The sequence below is a fragment of the Prionailurus viverrinus genome, chromosome B4 (assembly GCF_022837055.1).
Source record: "Prionailurus viverrinus isolate Anna chromosome B4, UM_Priviv_1.0, whole genome shotgun sequence".
Classification (NCBI taxonomy): domain Eukaryota; kingdom Metazoa; phylum Chordata; class Mammalia; order Carnivora; family Felidae; genus Prionailurus; species Prionailurus viverrinus.
The window spans coordinates 12,306,543-12,329,300 of record NC_062567.1 but is presented as its reverse complement, the minus strand read 5'-3'; the positions used below and the strand labels follow the sequence as shown (position 1 = coordinate 12,329,300).

Below are 22,758 nucleotides of genomic sequence, written 5' to 3'. Positions count from 1 at the left end.
TGTAGTGGACAGTGCTGGTGTAGAAGAATGCTTAACCCTTCCTTAAAGGCCAACCTGTTGTGCTTAGTAAGGTTCTCTCCGGCATAAGCATCAGAAATCCACTGTTGGTAGAATAAGTTTTTAAAAAATGGGATGGGAAGGTGGTGGTGGGTCTTCCTAGGAAATAGCAAATATCCTACAGGATCAGAAGGACAGTTGGAAGAACCAAAGGCCACTCCAAAGACTGGGGCAGTGACGCTTTTGCGGGCCTTTCCTCTACGGAGCTGTCAGTTTCCACCTCTTTCTACTCAAAAATCAGGAAAGAGAAACTGAGTGGCCCATTTTCAGACAAGAATCTACTCAGATAGGGTGCCTGGGTGGCTCGGCCGGTGAAGCATCCAGCTCTTGGTTTTGGCTCAGGTCCTGATCTCAACGCTTTTGTGAATTTGAGCCCCGCGTCGGGCTCTGGGCTGACACTGCGGAGCCTGCTTGGGATTCTCTCTCTCCCTCTCTCCCTCTCTCCCTGCCCCTCCCCCACTTGTTCTGTCTCTATCTTTCTCAAAATAAATAAGTAAATTAAAAAAAAAAGTCTACTCAGCCAAATGAGGCTGACAAAGAGACAGCAACAGGGTGCTGAAGGACAAAAGAATGGACATGTGATGTCCACCCCAGTGTCTTTCCCACGACACCAAAGAGCAAGGAGTCGCTGTGAGTGGAGCTGCCCTCTCAATCAGGGCACTGTTAACTAAGATAAATATGGTAGCTCTTTAGTGGTTGATCTAGAACCTTCCATTGCGTAGTAAGTGTTGTGTATGCTCTGATCTTTATTTTTTGTAGGGTGCACGCAGCAAACACGTTGGTTCTCTTTACCTATTTTGACAAACATTTATTGAGGGCTTCCTTGGTGCACAGGTGCTGGTATAGAGACCATGGGACATATAAAAGGGGATAAGATATGTTCGGTTAAAAATATACCTAGTCCCCTAATAGAAACTCGTTTTATACAAAACTGAGTAATTTGGGAACTGAGAGTTTCACTGGATTCTTTGCCCCATAGTTGCCCAACCTTTATAAATATTTTTATTCTTTTGCTGCTTCATCACTATGAAAAATTACACACAGTAAACAAGAAACTCTCAAACCCAAGGCCCTCCCTTCCAAAGCAACTACCTCGTTTACTTTAACCAGGTATGATCACCAGGATCAGCTATAATGACATCTTGGTGAAACCAACAGTTTTGTTAGTGAGGGAAACCCTATAATTTTCCACTTTCGTGAATAGTTCACCCCGAAAGAGTTTTCCAACTTGAATCTTGTACATTTTATGTAAGTCGGTGTACGTATGCACTAACCATCCCATAACACTGAGCTCTATGATTGCAGTTAAATTCCACGCAAAGACTTCAAATCCCTTTAAAATATGCTAGCTTCCGTAAAGAGGCCACTTCATTTCAGAGAACTCAGCTTAGATTAAACTCTCTCCTGCTTCCAATTAAAAAATGTTACTCAAATGAATCATTAAAATGATTGCATTTGTGGTTAAAAAATTAAATCACTAATGATTCCAAAATTAATAATCAGAAAACAAAAGGAGGCGTGTATTGAGGGGATGACAGCAAAAATGAATCTCCAGGCCAACAAAACAGTGAAGATTTTAATTTGGAGTTGCTCTGCTCCCAGCTATCCATTCATAGTGCACATCCATCAAGTCCTGATGACTATGAAGGACCGCGGTTTATCATGCCATCAGAGCACCGACTGAGGATGTCAGATTTTGAGTTGGTCAGAGGAAATGGCAGACATCTATATGGTGAATCTTCACTGTTCCTCTCCTTCCTCCCTATTGCTTATTTCCAATTGCACTGATAAATAGCGTAATTGTCATTTCAAAGGGATTCCAGTTCTTTAGATACACTCACGGTGCTTCAGAATCTGTGCTTGACCGCGATGAAACGTAAACGCTGAACTAAAACGTGCTGCCATGTTTGAAACTTGAGTTATTCAGAGAAAGCTTGGATGTAACATCCTCAAAGAAAGAAAAGCAGCAAGTCCTTTTTCTCTCTCATTCAGATTCTCCTTTACTAGTTTAAACCACCTATATTTATTCTTGCATTTTTATCTCCCTGGCTCCGTTCCCTTTTGTGTCATGAAAGAGTATTTATTTTTCCCCTTTGTATTATGTACTGTTTATCGCTTTGTAAGAGCAGTTTGCCTTTTATCTTTTGCTGATGGGGAACTGTTACCTGTTGAGTGGTTTCTGGTCCTGAGTATGAATGTGCCCATCATGGGGATGGCATTACCATCCACTGAACCCATTTCAAGTTCATTTGCATTTCACAATACATATTTCTATATTTGCGTGTAGATCTAAGAGGAGCTGAAAACCATTAAAATTCCTACTATTCTGCATGCTCTACAATCTTCAGAAAATTCATCAGCTGCCTCAGGAGTATTGGGATGTTTTCACCTTATGTACACTCGTCTGTGACTAAATATCCAATGACTTAGTATAGGCTTAATTAAGGTGTTACTAGGGTTGAAATAAAGAGTCTTAATTGTAAGTAACCAGTGGAATGTGAAGAGAGAAAAGTGATTTTTGTACCTGCTGTAAGTAGCTTGCTGTGACATCACAGGGGCGCATGGGGTCAGTAATCTCTTATATGAATAGTTCCTGGTGTTTATGAATATTGTCATCAGGCAGGATATGCATTCATTTTGGTTTCAAAACTGGAGAATTAGGTGTGATTTATTTCACTTCCTATCTGCCCAACATTGTGTTTTTATAATGTGAGTAGTAACGCTTTTCTATCTGTAGTAATGCACGGGTCCAAATATTGTAGGCATGACTTGGGAACAAATCTGCCAAATGGTTTAACTTCTTTTCTTTTTTCTGTAGCTAGTCACATTTGACTGATCTTTTCAAATTACATACTAAAAAGAAACAGAAATGTGGAATTTATTTGCATTTGTTTCCGCCGAGCTTCGTCACTCCGATGATAGCATTTACTACACTTCTGATTTTTATTTGAAAATGAGCCGTGGCCCATTCGGGTTTAAACCGCACCCTCTGCCCTCGATCCCATATCATTCTGTTCTTGCTAATTGTGTGTTTTCGGGGAGTCTTGTTTCCCTCTTGTTGAGTTTGTCAGCTTTCTTTGAATGAATCTCCAGATGTACTAGGGTTGGTAAGCTGCATTAGATTTGGGCTTCTTTAGTTTGCCACTGGGGAACATTTCTTCATTTTCTGTGAAGCTGCTTTTGACTGTTATTCATGATACAGTTCCATACTTCTCGCTCACTAAATTCTTAGAATTTTATAATAAGAATAATCTCTTTCTCCTGAATGTTGGAATTTTTTTTTCATAAATCACAAGATGAAGATAATCTGCAACGTTTTCCTTTTTGCCTTGGCTACTGGGGAACCCAGAAGTATTTTCTATGCAGCAGCCACCACCCTTGATGTAACACTTCTGTGGCAAAGCTTTCTCCCTTGTCCCCAGCCTTTCTTTCAGTCACCTAGCTATAGTTCTCTTATTTTGATTTTTGAGGAGCTGTTTTACATGTCTTTGTGTTTTTCTCTTTAGAAACTTCAATACTTCTTTGGAACTAGGTGAAGTTTAGAAGAATTAATATGACCATTCTGTATGTTACTTTATTTTTTTTTTTAAGTTTACTTTTTATTTATTTTGAGAGAGAGAGAGAGAGAGAGAGAGAGAAAGAGAGAGAGAGAGAGCAGGTCAGGGAAGGGCAGAGAGAGAGGAAAACAGAATCCCAAGCAGGCTCTGCACTGTCAGCGCAGAGCCCAATGCAGGGCTCAAACTCGTGAACTGTGAGATCACAACCTGAACCAAAGTCAAGAGTCAGACGCTTAACCAACTGAGCCACCCAGGTGCCCCTATCATTCTGTATTTTAGAAGAAATATCTTGCCTCCAGTTCTTGACAGCAGATAGACTATAGGCAGAATACCTTGGCATGAATCTTAAAGAAATGGGCGGAGAAACCCATAGGAGACCCCCTGGGGCCTGTAGTTTAGGTGTTTCATATGGCCATCCTCTTGGGCCAAAATCCCTGAGAAACTCATATTCTCTTTCAGTAATCACAGTTGAATTTTTGCTCCCCACCATGCACACAGTATGAGGCATTTGGAAAATACAGTCGTTAAACAAATTTAATTGTCGTTTTCCACTATCATAGCCAACCCTGCACACATCTCTCCTTGCGAGGTAAACACATACGAGGTCTGACATCTAAGGCCCTCATGCATCTCTGCCTCCGATTCTTGTACAGGGTATTTCTCAGCTCCTAATTTTGCTGATTTTATAAAGATCTGATACTAATCTGCTTCTTAAACTAACACTTTTGGCAGGTGAAGGGTTTCCAGTCTTTTAGGAAAGTCTAGTCCTTGGAAATATCTAATTTCCAGTCCAGGCATGTTCACTACATCCAGATTTCTATTTTTTTATGTTTATTTATTTTTGAGAGAGAGAGATAGAGTACGAGCGGGAGGGGGCAGAGAGAGAGAGAGAGAGAGAGAGAGAGAGAGAGAGAGGTACACGGAATTGGAAGCAGGATCCAGGCTCTGAGCTGCCAGCACAGAGCTGGACGCGGGGCACAGGGCTCGAACCCATGAAACGTGAGATCATCACCTAAGCTGAAGTCAGATGTCTGAGCCACCCAGGGGCCCGACCACATCCAGATTTCTTAAACCTTAACAATTTCTTTTGAAAACTATACTGTCCAATCGTGATTTAACAATTCCAATCAACAAACAACGCATTTGGCCCCTAATCAACACGTCTTTGGTGCCTGGGGGTGGCATAGGGCCCGAAGATGAAAACTGCTAGCATTTCTGACAGTAACAGAAGGGGGACAGAGGTGACAACCGCCCCCCCCCCCCCCCGTCCGGCACCACCACCACCAAAGCAATGGGAGGGAAGTGCTGTGAACCAGGACAAGCCACAGGCTCTGGAAGAACCGTGGAGGCAGGGAGTGGCAACGGGGTGCAGGGAGGGAGCCAGTAGGAGAAGGGATGAAGGAGGTGGTTTTAGCAGATGGGTGGAGTGGGGCTGAAAGAGGGATAATAGCAGAAGGAGGAAAGAGAAGAGGGAGGAGGTTGGTTGCCAGAGTAGAGGAGAAGGCAATGACAAGACCACTTCTGGCATGATTAACTGAAAACCAGAAAATGGATAAAGAGGGGGCTGGGTATGCAAATCAAGGCTGGCCAGGTAAAGAGGCCTTGGGGCAATTTCTGAAGAGCCCAGCATTCCAAGCTTGAGTACCTGGACTTTCTGGCCGTGCGGACACTAAGGGTGTTGCTATTTCTGGGCAGAATGGTGAACCACCCTGAGCAAGGTGCTGGAGGCAGGTCGTTGCAAACGGGAGCGTGAGAGGGGTCCGGTCATGGGAGAGGTGTCAGGAGGAGCAGATGTGTAGCAAAGCCCAGTTCTTTTCTTGCAGGTTTTAACTCAGTTCAGTTGAATTGAATGGAACACGTTAATGAGAAGATAATAGAAGTGACTTATCTAACAAATTCATTCTAACTAGTAGAGTCAAAACTGGATAAAACATTAGATTAGGGCCTTCTGTGCTTGTTCTGAATTTCTGAAGGAAAAGTTAATTATGTAGTTTAGACCTGATGCGTGATTGTATCTGAGAACCACATGTCTAAAATTCCTTTTAATTAAATCCTAATTTTTTTTTCTTTTTTCTATTCAAGGCCTTTTGTAAAAAGGACCATGTCACCCTTAGCCCTCAGGGAAATGGGCAAAGAGGGCCAACCAGTGGTCTGTGTAATGCTAGAACAAATGTTCGTACTTTCCGGGGTGCCGAAATCACGTTATGGGGCTTTAACTAAGAGAAGCCATCATGGGTAGACCACATCTGGCTCTCATTATCCAACTACTAAGGTTTAACAAACCCTTAAGAGTACATGTAAAGAAACTATACATATGATTGCAAATACACACACACATATAAATGCATGATGGCAACTATTGGATAATAGACATGCTCGAGTAATCCTCAATTTAGCAAATAGTTTTGAACTTTCTTTTATGAAAGCAGCCATTGGTAATAAAATGAATCATTTTGCTTCTGTTTCCTGCCCCGGTGAATTTGCTAGCTTGCTAGAATGGTCCAAACAAGGCAGCAGCAGACAATAAAAGGCTAAAATACCCAGAATGATTACCATCTGTGGAGCAGCTCACACTCGGAATATTTTTATGTGCTGATGAGTCTTAGAAGGCCTGAGCGAAACCATAGACCTTTGTGGATATTGATGAGTGGAAAGATTACCTCTTGTATCTTGGACTGTCCAGGCAAAAGAAAAACATCAAACCCTCATCTAAGGAGCACCACCTTTTACTACATTTTCCACTTTCCAGAGCCAAATATAAAGTAATTAAATTATGAATTGTTGCAACTACTTTCAATGGGAAACACTGAAATATACAACTACTTATATTGAACATACAACTCCCTACGATAGTTATTTTTTTCCCCTCCAGCTTATTACAGATCTAAATTACAATTTATTTTTAGGATTATGGTTTTAAACTGTATCTATTTTTATATAGTTCAAGACTATTCCCAAGAGGTTGCCCGAATTAGGGAAAAGCTGATATGTCTATTCATCTACAAATACCCAAGGAATGCAGTATTTTTTTTCCACAGGACAGATTGTTCATATTTGAAAGTGAGTTTCTCTGGGGGTACTCTCATATAGCAGTGGGGCTGAATGTACCTTCATTTGATGTTTCTGTCGACCCCAGCCCAATTTCTCTTAGAGCCAGATTCTAGAATAGCAGCTGCTCTTGGCAGGGTCTGGCTCTGTTGGTGGTTCTCTGTAACCTCTGTCAGGATTCATGATGCTTTTGATTTTTAAAACAATAAGACTACCACAGTTCTTATCGCTACCTGCCTGATTGACCAATCTGACCTGACCAATTGACCTGTAGGCTTCACAGCTGTGTTTCTATGATATATCTCCTGCTTGAAATTCCCTATAGTCTAATGGCAGTAGTTTCTTGAACTCGCCCATCTTCCTCATATGGCTGAGTTATCATGACCATCACTTGGGAGGACTTGCTGACCCCTGAGATTTCATTGTTGGTAACTTTCCCTTCAGTTCTACATCAAATAGGGTCTTAGGGCCTGAACAGTCCACCCGTGGAAAGCAAGTATAAAATAGCATATCCATACTAGAGATTTCATCCTTGCATTGATTGATACGACAAGAATTTGAGACCAACTTGAAGCCATGCATTATACCAAGTCTTATGCAATGTGCTACTCAATAATTTTCCAGCTGGCTATTCAATAGTTTTCTGGCAATAGACCTGCCAAGCCAGCTTTCCAACTCACTATCCTCCATGGAGAGTTTTTTGTTGAAAATTCCCTACTGCATGTGGTTATGACTTATTTCCTTCAGAGTGATTACTCTTCTGGCTAACTATACAAAGCAGCCCTCTCTGATATATGTTAACTTTTTCAAGAATCGTCATCCACGGGAACAGTTCCTGAGTAACTATCTCAATGATTTTTATGTACATTTGCAACCTGTTGATTTGGGGAACTTTCCGGGAACGGGGTGGGGGGGCACGTTTTAACGCTTCCTAGTAGGTTTTAAATCCAACATCTTGGTCTGTGAAACTGCAGTGAATTCAAATTATCTTGCTATAAAAGTGTTTTTTTTTTCTTATTTTGGAGAAAGGTGAAGGTGAGCGTTGTTTTGAGTTTCGTCTTACTTCATTTCATATTATATAATATGACACACAGGCGCATCTCCTGGAAAACTTGTGTGTTCTATCTAGTTTTGTCCAAGTCTGTGATACTTCGTATCCATTTGATGGCATTTGTCTTAAATCTGACCCTTTAGCTTCCTTTATGAAGCCTGTGTCCTACCGTCCAGCCCGTATGCACATGTTCTACTCAGCGGTCCTACAACAGATAAACATGAAAACTGACATTTACTGGGCTCTGGTCATGAGTTGGGTAGCACTGTAATTGACGCAGTAACTTGCGTCTTCACAACAACCATACAATTTAGGTGTTAGTGTTATTCCCATTTTAGAGAAAAGGGAATTAAGCCTCAGGGAGATTAAGTAACTTTCATAGCTAGTAAATGAAGACACTGGATCCAAATTAAGACTCATCTGATTCCAAAGCCATAAGGATATACTACTACTTCCTTCCAATACTCCAAGCAGACCCTTCCTAGAAATCTCGAATTCCTCAGCCAAAGGAGTATATGTCCTGAAATACAATTTGGAGACCCAGAAATCAAAGGTAAATAGCTGATCGCAGTCTGATTTTTTTTCAGACTTTTAAAATCTCTATTTCTGTAGATAGTCCTTGGGTTTGCTAACTCCTTTTATTTTCTCCTTATAAATGCTATTTCTGTTTAAGTGTGGCTGCATTTGGAAATCATTCTCATGACTAAAGATTTGTTTGCCTTGTAAGAGCCCAGTGGAGGGCTGTGCTGCCGGTGGGCGCTCAATAAAGATTAATGATGTCCCTGCACATCTGTGTGGGAGTCGCGTGCTCAGGATCTGCTGGGTTCTCCGAAAGAGACAGAGATGATGTGGGGAAGATGAAAATCACAGCACCATCATCCAACCTGGATCTTGGGTTTCTGCATTTAACTTCATAATCCGAACGGTCACAAAGTCCCAGGTGTAGAAGGAACGGGAATACGGAGCCTTGCGTTTCCTTGAGAAATGATTGGGAAAATTAGATTCCCAGGGCTCATCTCCAAGATTAACATCAAATCTGAGCGATAACTTGCTTCTCTGATGATGACTGAAGAGAACCAAATATTTTTTTTTAATTGACACATTTTCTATTATTATATACATATAGAGATGATGAGTAATATGCCATATCAGATGGCTTATTCAAACTGTCAGAATAAGGGCTGAAGCGTGAGTAACTTTCCAGAGAACCTTCTCAGAAATTCAAGTGGTGGAAAGTGGCTGCAAGCTGCCATTAGTTCACCTACTACCCAGTCATCCCTGAACAACAACAAGAAGCTTCTCCCAAAGCACATGGTGGGACGCTTCTAGAGAAAAGGAAGGAGACCAATAATTTAAACTTACTTCGCTGAAAAGCCAAATGTCCATGGGCCACCCAGGTTTGTGCACTCAACAGGAAAATGGCTCAGCCATGTGGTCTGGCCAACGTTGCCTTCTTCGTGAAGGAGGACTACAGAGCACCTTTCCAAACCTCAGCGGAACTTTAAGATGCCAGTGCCCTCGCTCATGAAGCCAAGCTGCGCTTTGGCATTAAAGGAAGGAGAAGGAGAAGAGCCTCCATGAACAGAACGGTACCATAGGTCCGTCGGTGCAATGTAGAGGAAAGGGTACCAGCACGCACACTGGACGGCCCCGGTTCTGCTCCCAGCTGTGTCCCGCCCTTACAAGATCTGCAAAAGTGAGCTGGTGTGGACTCGCTTGCCCGCATTCATTCCAACCCTACCATTTCATGGCATCCTCACCGGGTTCCTCTGTAAGGTGAGCAGTCTCCAGCGGAAAATGCCATGTATCTCGAGATTTTTCAATGAGAATTTATTTATTTATTTATTTTTATTTTTAAAAAAAAATTTTTTTTTCAACGTTTATTTATTTTTGGGACAGAGAGAGACAGAGCATGAACGGGGGAGGGGCAGAGAGAGAGGGAGACACAGAATTGGAAACCGGCTCCAGGCTCCGAGCCATTAGCCCAGAGCCTGACGCGGGGCTCGAACTCACGGACCACGAGATCGTGACCTGGCTGAAGTCGGACGCTTAACCGACTGCGCCACCCAGGCGCCCAGAGAATTTATTTATTCAACTCTACCTTTTAAAAACTACCCCCTCTACCCCCCACCTGGACTCTCTTTAGCAATAAAGAAGTCTGCTGAATGTTGATAACTTGGTGCATCGGAAAAGAGTTTGATTAATGCATTAACCTTCATCCTGTTACCACCCTTTACCATCTCGTCCCCTAAAAGAAAGGTGGCTTTTGAGAAGCAACCCAGGTCGTGTGTTAGGAAAATAGGCATTGTGGCCAGTGGAGAATGTGCTATGTGTCCGCTGCTCAAATATATGAAAACAACGTTCCTCGTGTGAATAAAAGTATTCTGAAATACATGTATAATTATGCCCAAGACACAGACACACGTTTCTAAAACCACTACCCGAAAATAAAAGTTAAAGGTTTGAGGAGTGGGAAGGACTCTTGTCCAGTAGCAAGAGCGGCGGCCCCCTCAGCAGCCAGAGGGAGAGAAAACCTGGAGACCTAGGCTGGGTTGGGCCCGGCGGGCCTGCGCCTCGCTGTTGATTCTCCCAGGAAAGGCCTGAAGGAGCTCCTGACATTTCTCTTAAAAGAATCAATGAATCGGTGTTGTCTTCCGCCTGCTCATTTGACCTTACTTTTGAAACCGAGAAGAAGGAAAGAAAGAACTAAACCGGGGTGCTGTGGAAGGTAGGCGGAAGGAACAGAAAAGGAGACGCTCGGTGCTATGGTAGCCACAGACAAGATCCCAGGCCGCCGGGAGGTTACTGTTCGCTTGCTGTGGTGGTGTTTGTTCTTGCTCATTTCAGATTCTCACCCTGATGTAATAAGTCACCATCTTCCCAGCCATCATCCCCGTATTGACAAGCAAATGCCATCCACGTTTGATTGACATCCATGGGTCCTGAATGCAAAAGTATGATTTACAAATCAATTCTGCTTGTTTATTTAAGGCCGTTCTTGTGTGCCTTCTGTATTTGTTAGTGGGATAACTTGCCTAATACCTACTCTGGGGGTTTTACATTAATATTACAAATCCAGGCTTTCCCTTCTGCTCTCCCATGTTACCTCTTTTCCCCATGCCTCAGTGTACATGCAGGAACTGTGCCTGGAGCTTACAGGACACTTTCCATATCTCAGCAAAAAGATCTTGCCCAGCACTTTTGTAAAGGCTGCTTGCTTTAAGACCTTTAAAGACATCCGACAAGTCATTATCTCTCGCGCATGTGGTGCAAGTACATGCAACTTCAGATCCAATGGCAGGATCCCCTGAAAGGTAGCTAGAACTGCAGTCCTGTAAGCGAGGACACGGGATCCGCGCATTTGTTAAAAGAACCCACCCCCACCCCCACCCCATTGTGTGGTGGGCCTATTCATTCATAATCATTCAAAACAGCCCTTGGGCTTTTCAACACACCTTCCTGTTCTCTGGGTGGCATCTTGTTTCATTTTAGAAGACTGGCGAGGGAAACCATAAGGTTACAAAAGAAAACCATCTGGAAAATTCTAAAGGGCCCTTCTTATGTTAAAAGTGGCATTTTGAAAAACACCTGAAGCGCCGGCTGATTGTGGGTGAGCCAGCAGAGAAATATTGTCAACGGAGCCATCCTCTTTTCAACCCTCACCTCCACCCTCCAAGTGGCGCAGCTCCCCGCGGGGACACAGGGGGCTTAGGTGTGACCTTCGAGTCCCCGAGGCCATTGCACATCTGTCTCCCTCCCCCTCCCCCCGCCAGGTGTGTCCAACGAGAGAGCTGCCATCACCTGGGCTCGGCAAGGGAGTGTTCACGATCTCACTGTTCATCCATGTGCAGAGGGGGAAAAAAAGAGAAAGAGAGAGAGAGAGAGAGAGAGAGGCTGAGAAAAAAAAAAATCCCACATTGTCAGAGTAATGCCAAACTCTCTCTGAGTGGGATGCGCGGAGCAGATGCTGCAGTGAGATGCCAGAGCGGCTCCCCTTCCTCTGTGCCTTGGGTGCCTATAAATTGCTCCGGCGCGCGTTTGTCAGCCTCCTCTTCTCCTGGCAGGTGGTACCCGGGCAGGATTCTGCGTTCAGTCTCTCTCGCGCTCCGCTCCCGGCCGCCAGGCGCTCGCCGCTGCTCACTGGCTCCTCCGCTCCAGCCCCGAGCCTCGCCGCGCTGACCGTGCCCGCCGCCGCCGCCGCCGCTGCTCCGCGCACCCGGGGGGCGGCCGGCCCGAGCTCGCGGGGGGCGGGGGGGGTGCGCCTCTCTTAGGGCTGCCGTGGCGGTGGCGAAGGAGGGGGAGACAGGCAGCGGAAGGGCGAACCGAGCCAGCGAGAGAAGCCGAGGAGGAGGCAGAAAAAGGCAACTTCAGACGGAAAGTTGGTGCGAACTGGCGCAGTCGGCAAAAACGGAAAAGTCGATCGCAGGCAGCGGCCGCATAAAAGTGTGAGCGGCCCCCGGCGGCGCGAGAGGCGGCGGCTGGCTCTGCCCTCCGGGTGGCCGCGCCGGCGCCCGAGGCGCAGCCACAGGTGCCAAGGGGCTCGCGGGAGGCGAGAGGGCGCCCTGCGCGCCCCTCCCCCAGCCCCCACCCCCCAGCCCGGGACTTCAGCTCAAGTCGCCTGGCGTCCGAGCTCCCTCCCCAGCCGCAGCCTCAGCAGGGGGAGCGGGAGCAGGAGCAGGAGCAGGCGGGGAGCGGCCGGCGCGCGCCCGCCCAGGGGAGTTGGGGTTCGCAGGGGGTTGTTTTCGGCTCTGAGGAGGTCCCCGCCCAACCTTCAAAATTTTGTCCAAAAGCAGACAAGAGGATCGCCCCGCGCTGAGCCGGCTGGTGGGCAGCAGGAGGCGCCTGATCGCCGCCGGGGCGCTGGGGGTGGTGATGGTGCTGCTGCTGGTTATCCTCATCCCGGTGCTGGTGAGCTCGGCCGGCACGTCGGCGCACTACGAGATGCTGGGCACCTGCCGCATGGTCTGCGACCCCTACGGGGGCACCAAGGCGCCCAGCACGGCCGCCACGCCCGACCGCGGCCTCATGCAGTCCCTGCCCACCTTCATCCAGGGCCCCAAAGGCGAGGCCGGCAGGCCGGGGAAGGCGGGCCCGCGCGGGCCCCCCGGTGAGCCCGGGCCGCCGGGTCCCGTGGGCCCTCCGGGCGAGAAGGGCGAGCCCGGCCGCCAAGGCCTGCCGGGCCCGCCCGGGGCGCCCGGCCTGAACGCGGCCGGGGCCATCAGCGCCGCCACCTACAGCACGGTGCCCAAGATCGCCTTCTACGCCGGCCTCAAGCGGCAGCACGAAGGCTACGAGGTGCTCAAGTTCGACGACGTGGTCACCAACCTCGGTAACCACTACGATCCCACCACGGGCAAGTTCACCTGCTCTATCCCGGGCATCTACTTCTTCACCTACCACGTCCTGATGCGCGGAGGGGACGGCACCAGCATGTGGGCTGATCTCTGCAAGAACAACCAGGTGAGTGCCGGCGGGCAGCGGGGTGGGCGGGGAGGGAGCGCGGGAAGGTGCAGGCAAGAGGGAGGAGACCCCGGAAATGGGGGTGGGAGCCCGCGGAGGAAGGGCGCGGCAGCCGGGCTCCCGGGAGTGGAGCCGAGGGGACGCTGTTACTCCCTGGAGAGGCGGGGGTCGCGGGCCTAAGAGGGCGCCCGGAGGCCTGGAGAGGGCGGTTCCCAAGCTAGGACCTGCGCTCGCTGTGCGCGCCAGTGCGAGAGCGACCCTCGAGGGCAGGGGAGCTGGGAGCTCGGTCCCCTGGGCAGCCTGTGCCCCGGGAGGCCGGCAGAGGGACGCTACCCTCGGCCGGGGGATCTTCTGCAGCTTAGGGTCGCTCTCAGGCTTTGCCTGGAATAGGACGGCTAGCGGGGAGCCCCGAAGTGGGCGTGCCAGGGTGGCAAACTCGGGGGAGAAAGGGGCCCGCTGGAGAAAGAAGGGACCCGAAAGAGCGAGTCCAAGTGTGGGGCGTCCCGAGCCGAAGAGGGACCGGGGACTTGCGGTCGCCAGGGCCCTTGCGGCGTCCCAGACCTCGGAAACAAGCATATAGTCAAATGCAAGACGCAAACTCCTGTTTAGATTTCAGCCCCAGCAGAAGAAGGGGGAGAAGTAAAGAGTGTTGATGACAAAAGAAAAAAGTTGAGATTCGTGAGTGCACTCCGTAAAACACGCACCCAAACGCAGAGCCCTGACTCCACCGGCTGGGGTAGGAGGCCGCACAGGCTGGGGGCAAGGAGGGCCGGAGGCCGAGCCGGCCCTGGGGCGACGGGCCTCACCGCCAGGGAGCCCCGGGCCGCCGGCTGGGTAGTCTTTCCAACCCCGCCTTCTCTCGAGAGGCAGTGGCCTTGGCCTTGACTGTGAACCAGCCTCAGAGCAGCGCCCGGGCCCCTGGGACTTATTCTCCTGAGCTGGTCGGCTCTGCCACAAGGGCCACGGGTGGGCACTTTTATGCCGGGGCCACTTTACCGTTTGCTTGAGAAATTCGCGGTCAGTGCGAAAACAAAGTGTGTCTAATTTCTCAGTCAGAAGAGGACAATAGTATTTGTAACTGCCTAAAAGTGTAATCGGACCTGAGGCTCGCGCGCTGAATCAGCAGCCGCACTCGGGCAAGGCCTTGCAACCTGCAGCCTGAAGTCTGGTCTGGGTTCTCTGGCTTTAATGTTGCTTATTGGGTGGCCCAGGGAACCCCGCTGTGGCCAACTTAGATTTAACGAGGGCTCATTGGGCTTCAGATCACCCGCCCCCTCGAAATCAGACCTTTTCCGTTCTAACCCAGGTCTCTATTAAGCAGCATTAAGGCAGGATTTATTCCAAAGGCCTAATTCAGTATCAGAGTTTTTTCAAAAGTGGAAGACAAATACTCTAAATGTATAAGGAAGGGCACAAAATCCTGCCCTCCCCCTTCCTCCCACCTGTCACTTCTAAAGGAATTAAAAAAGCTCAAGGAACCCACAAGACAGGTAAATCAAAACAAAACAAAACAAAACAAACAAACAACAACAACAAAAAAGGGAAAATGGCCACCAGGCGGCACTGACAGGGTTGTTTATTATAGTTATTATGCACAAAAATAATATTAAGATAAATAAAAATCATTTATAGAGCAGTGAGCCAGGTATAGGTAAATGGCTAAAAAAGGCATGACTCACCGTACCCAAATAGAGGTATTCTGTCGCCTTTAGGGAATGGTTTATGACCAGCCCCTTGGCAGACAGTGATGAGGCACCCATTTCTTTTCAAATTGGCTCTCTTCTGACTCAAAGGTTAGGTCTGGAAATTACTGTCGGGCTGAAGGATTGTTTTTAGAGGTATTAATTAAAATGGAACAATACCAAGTTTTATCAGCCACTGAATAAAAACACTCACATCTTTAAGTATCCAGAAATGGCAATTGCATGACTAATCAGGGAACGATACATATTAATTAGTTTAAGTGTTCTTATCTCAACTGCTGAGCTCAGGTATATTGTACTGATTCCAAGAAAACCATTTCTTATACATGCGCTATCTGCATTTTGTTTTTAAAATTATTTCATTGTTTGGAGAGTCGAATGCTCCTTTGTATCATCCTAGCAGGCACATTCTGTGAGGATCAGGAAAAAAAAAAATAAGGCAAACCAGCTGACCTTATCATGTAGCAAGCTCTCCATTGGCATTATTAAGCTGTGACTTCTTCAAAAGGTGTGCAACAAGTAATTAAAAAATATATGTATATGTAGCACCACACAATGTATTTTCGACTTCAACATGGACTCTTTTGGAAAATGGCTATTAAAATATTACCATTAAGGAATTTTATCCCTAGGACAGGACTATTTTGTAAAGTCTGATTTGCAGAGAGTTGCAAATGAGAACTATTTTATGAAATTTATTTGATTACTATGAAACAAATTGTTTATCCTTGGCTTTCAGTTATGTTCTTGTCCGATCACTTCTTAGCATGGCAGTCTCCCCCCTGAGCAGACCTAATTTGTTTTCATAAAACAGAAACTCAGAGATCTATGTCAGTGTAATGTGCTATGGATTAAGTGGATTTGAGAAGCACAAAAATTAAACTAAAAATGCAGTTCACTCTAGGATAGAAGAGTGCCTCTGGACCGTAACTATATGGGAAACATTTTATTTGTGCTTTGTGTTGAATGCAGGATCACAGATGGAAACATCAAAGGCCGGTAAATTAACCTGATGCACCACTTAACCTTTTGTTTATGATCCCACAGAAGTACAATGAAAATGAAATTATGGGAGCATCAGTAGCAATTAATTAAATTAGCAAATGTTACCATAAATATCGTCTCCGATGATAAACCCTCACTAATAAGATAATGCTAAAGCCACACAGGCTGCTACATTCTCACAAATATGCCACTAAAGGGATTACAGTTCTCGTATTCCCTGTTGAAACCATCAACCTAAAATCTAATCATACCATTTGTTGATATGAAAGGTAAAAGTTGGACTCAAATGGCTTTATAAAGAGACAGGAAACATAATTGTAATGTGTTTGTACACTTTTAGCAGCCAAACCTGAATTTAAAAATTGCTGTGTGAGCACAGTCACTGTAATGTCCCTGTAACAAGCCACTGTATTAACCACTGAAGCTGGCCCCAGATTAGAACCATAAAACAACTCAGGACCGATTTTTATTCTAAGAATGTGTGAATCACAGCATCGAGGAACATGAGATATATTGGAAACAACAGTCTGTGAGTTGATATTCATTTATTAGCAAGATTAATGAAATGCCAAATTAATACCATCATTTTAAAAAGCTGTGAAACCCGCACTACAGATGAAGCGGAATCTAAATAGTTAACTTGTGATATGAAAAGATTTTAGAGGACCTTTAGGCAGAAATGGGTACATAGGGCTGAGGAAAGGATGCATCATATTCCCGGAGAAAATGCTGAAATCGGTGTACATTTGGGAACCTGAAAATAGCCTCCAAGGTGGATGCATTACCTTGCTCAGTAGTTTGATGGCTTAAAGGAAGAATTGTTCGAAGTTGCCGAGCTGGTTACTAGAGCTTGAAATTTCAAGTGCCATTGTACCTTCCGAGCGTGATCAGGTGAGCAGACATTCTGAAATTGTCCAAAGCGTGCTGGAGTATGGCAGTTATTTAATTGGGAAAGTCTTGCGGTCTACAGTATAGCTTAATAGCTTAAGAGAATCACTTTTATTAAAAAGCAGTCACATGACAAAGGAAGTGAAAAACCATAAGGGTAACCTTCTAGTCTGTAGGATCACACTAATGCATTTGCAGGTCTCCGTGTTGTACCTACAGAATAAAAATGGTCACATTTACATGGTTCTGTGCTTATACCCTATCGAATAAAAACTACATTTAAGACTATTGTCTCTAAATCAAGGGATTTTAATGAGTCCTGGTTCCCAGATGCCTTTCTATAGAGAACAGTGTTAAAGCACAACACCCATAGAGCAGAGCATATATTAAATACCTAAAGCACTAAATACGTCTGGTTATCAATAATAGCTGAATAGTATATTTATGGATTGTGAATTCATTAATATATTACTGATATGGCCGATTACTAATTTGTCTTTTAATTTCTCTAACCCATTAAAAATTCACACGTTAAGAAAAACATCAGGCCATAACAGCACTATCCTCCTTGTAGATCCCCCCCCCCCCCAGGGAATTTATAACTAGGTGAAATTAATGAATCAAAACATTCAACTCCTACAAACCTACAATTAATTTCTAGGAAATATTGTGACGTTACATTGTATTATTACTTAATGGTCAACACAGATCGCCTCGCTGAATCGGTGTATACATTTGAGTCAGTGTTTCTGAGCATAATTGCGTGGTACATTGCTTTCACTGTATTAGTGTCAGTTAGCCCAGGGTTAAGCAATTCTAAATCCTTTAAGCCCCTTTCTCCTTTTGCTATACGATATCCAGAGAAAGAAATTTTTAAAATATTACTCAAATTACTTCACAAGTTCAGCAGTGTCAAAGAGCCTTGTCCTTTTTTAACATTTCAGCATTAATGTGAGAACATAGCCCATGAAAATTTAATTTGAAAACCTATCACTTAAATTTTGAAAGAAACACCTGGAAATTCTTGACGTGTGCCTCGTTTCCCTCATTTTGCCAGCACACGGTACCCCAAGTCAGGTATTAGTACATAACACAGGTTTACAAAACCACTAAATCGTTTGCTCTGTTATTAAGGGAAGCACCATTATAATGGAATAGAAACAAGGCACAGAGTAGAAGATGTCTTACTGAAAGTAGTCAAATGTAAGTCTGCCTATGGAAAATTTTTTTTCCAAGGCAGAATCAAAATATGGCTAAATGAATATGAAGCCTAATCGGAGTTGAGAATGTGATAGGATGTCTATGTCACAGGCTGAACATGAGAGGATTATAGGCAGCTTCTATCCTCAAAGCAAACCACACATTTTAGAATCACCTAAATATAAAAGGGTATTCAATCAGATCATTAAAAAGTTTTAGAAATTTTAGAGGCCTCAAATCTTATTTCCTTCTACAACTTTTAGATATGTGGCAATTAAATAATTTATTTAAGTGCACACAGCACAATGAAATAATAAAAAGCCACAAATAGAAAAATGACCTCTGCAAACTTGGGTGACGTTTAAGGGAGTTAGATTTCTGGCAAAAAAAAAAAAAAAAAAAAAAAAAGGCTTTACTTGAATTAGATTTCGAAAGCCTCACGTGAAAAGGCTTTCTTCATTTTTTTTCCCCTATGTAGTAGAGCTGGAGTTGTTTTATTTCCCTGAATCTCAACTGCCTGTGGATCTCGATTTTCTGAAAATCCTGGGGACCCGCTGAAGTTTGGATTAAACCTCTGTACTCATAAACAGCTGGTTTAGATTATTGCTAATTGGTCTGAATTGAAATGCAAAAAAATTACCCTTATTTCCATTCCAAGAAGTGATTGGGCGTAGAGGTTCAAGGAATTAGAAAAAGTGCTGATTTAGGAAGAGAATAGGTTGGTGTGCATTGTTTTTACCACGTAAGGTAAGAAAAGACGGCTGCTGTGACCCTCAGGAAAGCACCATTTTCTTCTTTCTGTTCCTCCTTTCCAGGGATAGAGCTCGAACTGTTGCAAAGATCTCCTCAAAGAGCTCCAAGGCCCAGGTGGACTCTCTCATGCTAAATTCTGTGCTATGGCAGCAAGTCTGCTTACGGTGCTGTGAATGGATGAAAAAAGAGAGAGAGAGAGAGAGACAGAGAGACAGAGAGAGAATACTGGAGAATTTTCTTCCACGCATTCTAATTCTTGTTTGTTTCACATAGGTGCGTGCCAGTGCCATTGCCCAAGACGCCGATCAGAATTATGATTATGCCAGTAACAGTGTGGTTCTTCATTTGGAGCCAGGAGATGAAGTCTACATCAAACTAGATGGCGGAAAAGCACACGGAGGAAATAACAACAAATACAGCACATTTTCTGGATTTATTATTTATGCGGACTGATAACGCAGAAACTAAGCTTATTATTCTGAGTTTGGACACTGGATTCGTACGGCTGACGTCACTGAATCAAGGATCCCAGGGGATGCCAGTTGCGGGGCACCTCAGTTGTGTATATGTGGGGAATTCAAATGCTACCTGACTCACATCTGTATACTCAGAAACATTCTGTAAAAAAAAAAAAAAAAAAAAAAAAATTAAAAGCAAGATAAGCAGATGTGTTATCCATTACCGCCAAAGCAAATTCTCCTCCTCATTGTTAGTGCCCATGTGAATGAAGTCCTATATAGATCACAAATTTTTATAGAAAAATCTAAGACACTGAATTATTTCTCCAATATCTATGATACTTTGGTGTTCTGTGACCCTGCTGCTTTGATCCATATATCAGCTTTGGTTCTTGTGAGTTTACCTGCTTCTGATGATACTTGGAGTCCATTCGTAGTGTGGGGAGAATGATCTTACCCTGCAGGAGAAGGTCTAATTGAAATAATGCTGCTTGTCCCCAAAGAAATTGTTTGCCTTGTACTTTTGTTAACTTTAGAGCTAGTCCTGGGAATGATTCAACTTCAAGCCTTAACCTGGAATTTTCTGGATTTGAGGGAATTCCCAAGCCTCTGATCATTTTCACATTTCCTTTTTCTTGTGAATTTTCTTTTCTCTCCTTTCTGGTGATTATCTTTTAAAAATGGAGATCGAAATTGTATCATAGGATTACCCTCTAAGTGTGCAAACGTGTAATTATGTGTGGTATTTAGAAAATCCCCTGTGTGTCCATTTTGTCAATAGAATGCGTTTAGATTTACTTAGAAAGTCAGAGAAATTTATTCTTTGGTGTTAAATCAGACTGAGGCTTTTGCTTTCTTTGGAACAAAAGATTATTCATAAACCCAATGCACAAAGGTTTAATTTGAGCTACTGCATGGGTCACCAAGGGGACACTAAGTAAGGCCTTCAAATAGTTACTACAAGTCCTGGCCTGAGGTTATTTCAAAAGGAATAATTTCACGTATAACCAAGATGACAACAAAGTGTATATATTTTATACCAGTATCTGCTACAAATACATGTATTTGTGTGTACACGCACACACACACATATGTTAGAGGAAGTATAATATATATATGGCTTCAGACCACAGGCACAGTGGCTGTATAGCCTCAAAAATTTAATTTAAAAAAGTATGTGTATATATACACACAAACACGCAAAAATTATTTGACTTATTTTGGATCGAAATATATTTTGGATTACAAAAGCGTATGGAATAGCAAAACAATTGAAATGGCTTCTCTTTTAAGAGCTACCCAGAAACGTAAAGTTTATTAGGTTAAAATGCCCTATCCGTCACATGTCTGTAAATTAAGCCTACGGCTTCTTTATCACCATATGCCAATCAATATTCCCACCGCATTCTGTGTCAGACTGTTAATATTAGGACTGCAGAAACGGGTGGCTCTTTTTTGCAATGTCTATGAATGATATGCATTTGAATGATCACTTTTTTCTTTTTTCTCAGGTGGATTAAAGCTGACAGTAAAGTAGATTCTGAGAGTAGTGCAAATCATTTCTCTCTGGTTAAAATACACTGCCAAAAGCCATCTCTTTAATCTAAGAAAAAGATTAAAAATGCATGTTGATATATCCTCCCTATCGGACAACTTCCACTGTTACAATGAAAAACCTGTCCCCACCCCGCCCTCCCCCCCCCTCCCCCCACCTCCTCGGTTGCCTTTGAAGACTCTGACAAGTAGATTTCAAAAACAGGGATTTAAAAATCTGCTGGTTTTACTGGTGAAGGACATTTGCATTTTTTCATTTAAAGGAATTAGTTTGTTCCCCCGGCTCGTTCCTCTTGGGTACTTTATGTTCTAATACACAGAAAGCGTGATCATCTTTGAGCCACAGAAATATCTTGTGTTTCGTAAACCTCAACTTTCCGAAAGAGTTATGCATGATGTTCCCATCTGAAGGTGCTGTTTGCTTAGTTTAAATGCCTTGGTCGGAGTCACTGTCATGATGTCTATGATCAAAAATGCTTAGCCCATTCATCAGGAATAATGACTAATTCTATTTGGCCTTTCTAATATGTTAGATAACTGATAATGGGGTTTCAACGAATTTATTTCTATTGAACGATATATATTTATCAAAGAGGAATTGGTAGCTGGAGTTTGGAGTTTTTGGGATTTTTTGTTTTTGTTTTTGTTTGTAACAAATAGCATAATGAGGAATCAACCAAAAGATTAATTTATAAACAGCAGTGCACATCAACTAAGAGTTTTAAAAAGGCTTTATTTACACAAAACATCGGGGGTGGGTACCTTTTGAAGAGTAGGCTCGAGTCAGAATGCCATTTCTAATAGATCTGACCTTTTCTTCAGATAACTAAGCATCATTTTCTCTGTTTAGGCCCAAGGAAAAACAAATAAAAGGTAAGGGAGATAAAGGGAATATACATATGGCAAACATTTCTCTTTTTTTGCATATATATTATTAATTAAACTGTGGCCTTTGTTATTATAAATGTAATGATTCATTAAACTATATTATGTAATATATTTTGACTTTTACCATTGAATTTTTATAATTCAGTATTATGTTATGTGTTCATGCCCCCTTATACAAATGTTTAAACTAACAAAGCTTTACAGCAAAAATGGACACCAGGAAGCCACAGGCAACAAAGCTGATTTGTTACCAGTCAATATAGATAGGTAGACAACTTCTACAATATATAATGAATATAATTAAGCTTCGACAATATTTTTATCACTGTGAATTGGTGATTGTATTACAGTGTCCTTTGGGGGGGAAAAAGCCTCAAACTTTAACTTCCCTTGCCGCAGAAGCTATTTTCAAGTGCCATATTATTCATTAAGCATTAATTAAAGAACAGCAGGATAATTAGTAGGATCATCAATATTACAAGAAACATTAGATTGCTCCAGAAGGGGGTAATTTAACTAGAAACACTTTAAATTTCCTCAAGTAGTGCAGCTGATAGATTAAGAAAACAAAGCAAAGCAAAACTTTGCTAGAGGGGCTACAGAATGTAAATCACTGTTTGGAAATAGGTGCTTCTGTATTTATTTTGTTAAAGGCAGAACAAGAGGGCTCCTTTAGGTCAGTAACTTCCTAAAGGTACCGATGTACCAGCTGGTTTCTGAGAAGGCAAAATTTCTAATTCTCATAAATAGGAAATGATCCGTCATTCGTCCTACATAGCTCTGATTAGTATCTCACTGTGGGTCTGAAATCACTGAAAAATGTTCTCTGCGAGCTTTCTACTCAAGGTGTGAGTCTGTAAACAACCATCCTACTTGAAAGTTAGCCATTGCTTAGGGTTCTCTATTAGTATCTTATCAAGTGCATTCTCAGTGATCCCTCTAAGCAACATTTTAGGAACAATGTTGGTAAGTATATGAGAGTAGCCGTGACCTCCATACTTCATCAGCCGATGCTTCGTATGTATGTCGTGTGCCATCAGAATTCGATCTTCGTAGCCTTCATCCACCAGAAGACGCACTCTGTGAAAAATGTCAACTCATTATATGGCATTTGTCTCACATTTAAAATGATCAGG

The 22,758-nt window shown here is 43.7% G+C and overlaps 2 protein-coding genes across 2 annotated transcripts in view; one reads left to right on the top strand and one right to left on the bottom strand.

Annotated features, from left to right (window-relative positions):
- The first annotated feature begins 12,531 nt into the window (after nucleotides 1–12,531).
- On the top strand, nucleotides 12,532–19,830 carry C1QL3 (complement C1q like 3). Its single transcript, XM_047867371.1, has 2 exons — nucleotides 12,532–13,173; nucleotides 18,996–19,830. The coding sequence occupies exons 1-2, from the start codon at nucleotides 12,586–12,588 to the stop codon at nucleotides 19,173–19,175; spliced, it is 768 nt and encodes a 255-aa protein (XP_047723327.1). The 5' UTR covers nucleotides 12,532–12,585; the 3' UTR covers nucleotides 19,176–19,830.
- Nucleotides 19,831–22,491: 2,661 nt separating this feature from the next.
- The window catches only part of PTER (phosphotriesterase related), a 74,276-nt gene continuing 74,009 nt past the window's right edge, over nucleotides 22,492–22,758 (bottom strand). The window contains exon 5 of the mRNA XM_047867761.1: nucleotides 22,492–22,702. Coding sequence (XP_047723717.1) covers nucleotides 22,492–22,702 — 211 coding nt within the window. The remainder of the gene's footprint in view (nucleotides 22,703–22,758) is intronic.

Excerpts from the sequence above, each read along its gene's own strand:
- C1QL3 (XM_047867371.1), top strand. The coding sequence starts at position 12,586 with ATGGTGCTGCTGCTGGTTATCCTCATCCCGGTGCTGGTGAGCTCGGCC. Across the intron at positions 13,174-18,995 it reads ATCTCTGCAAGAACAACCAG|GTGCGTGCCAGTGCCATTGC; the intron begins GTGAGTGCCGGC and ends TGTTTCACATAG.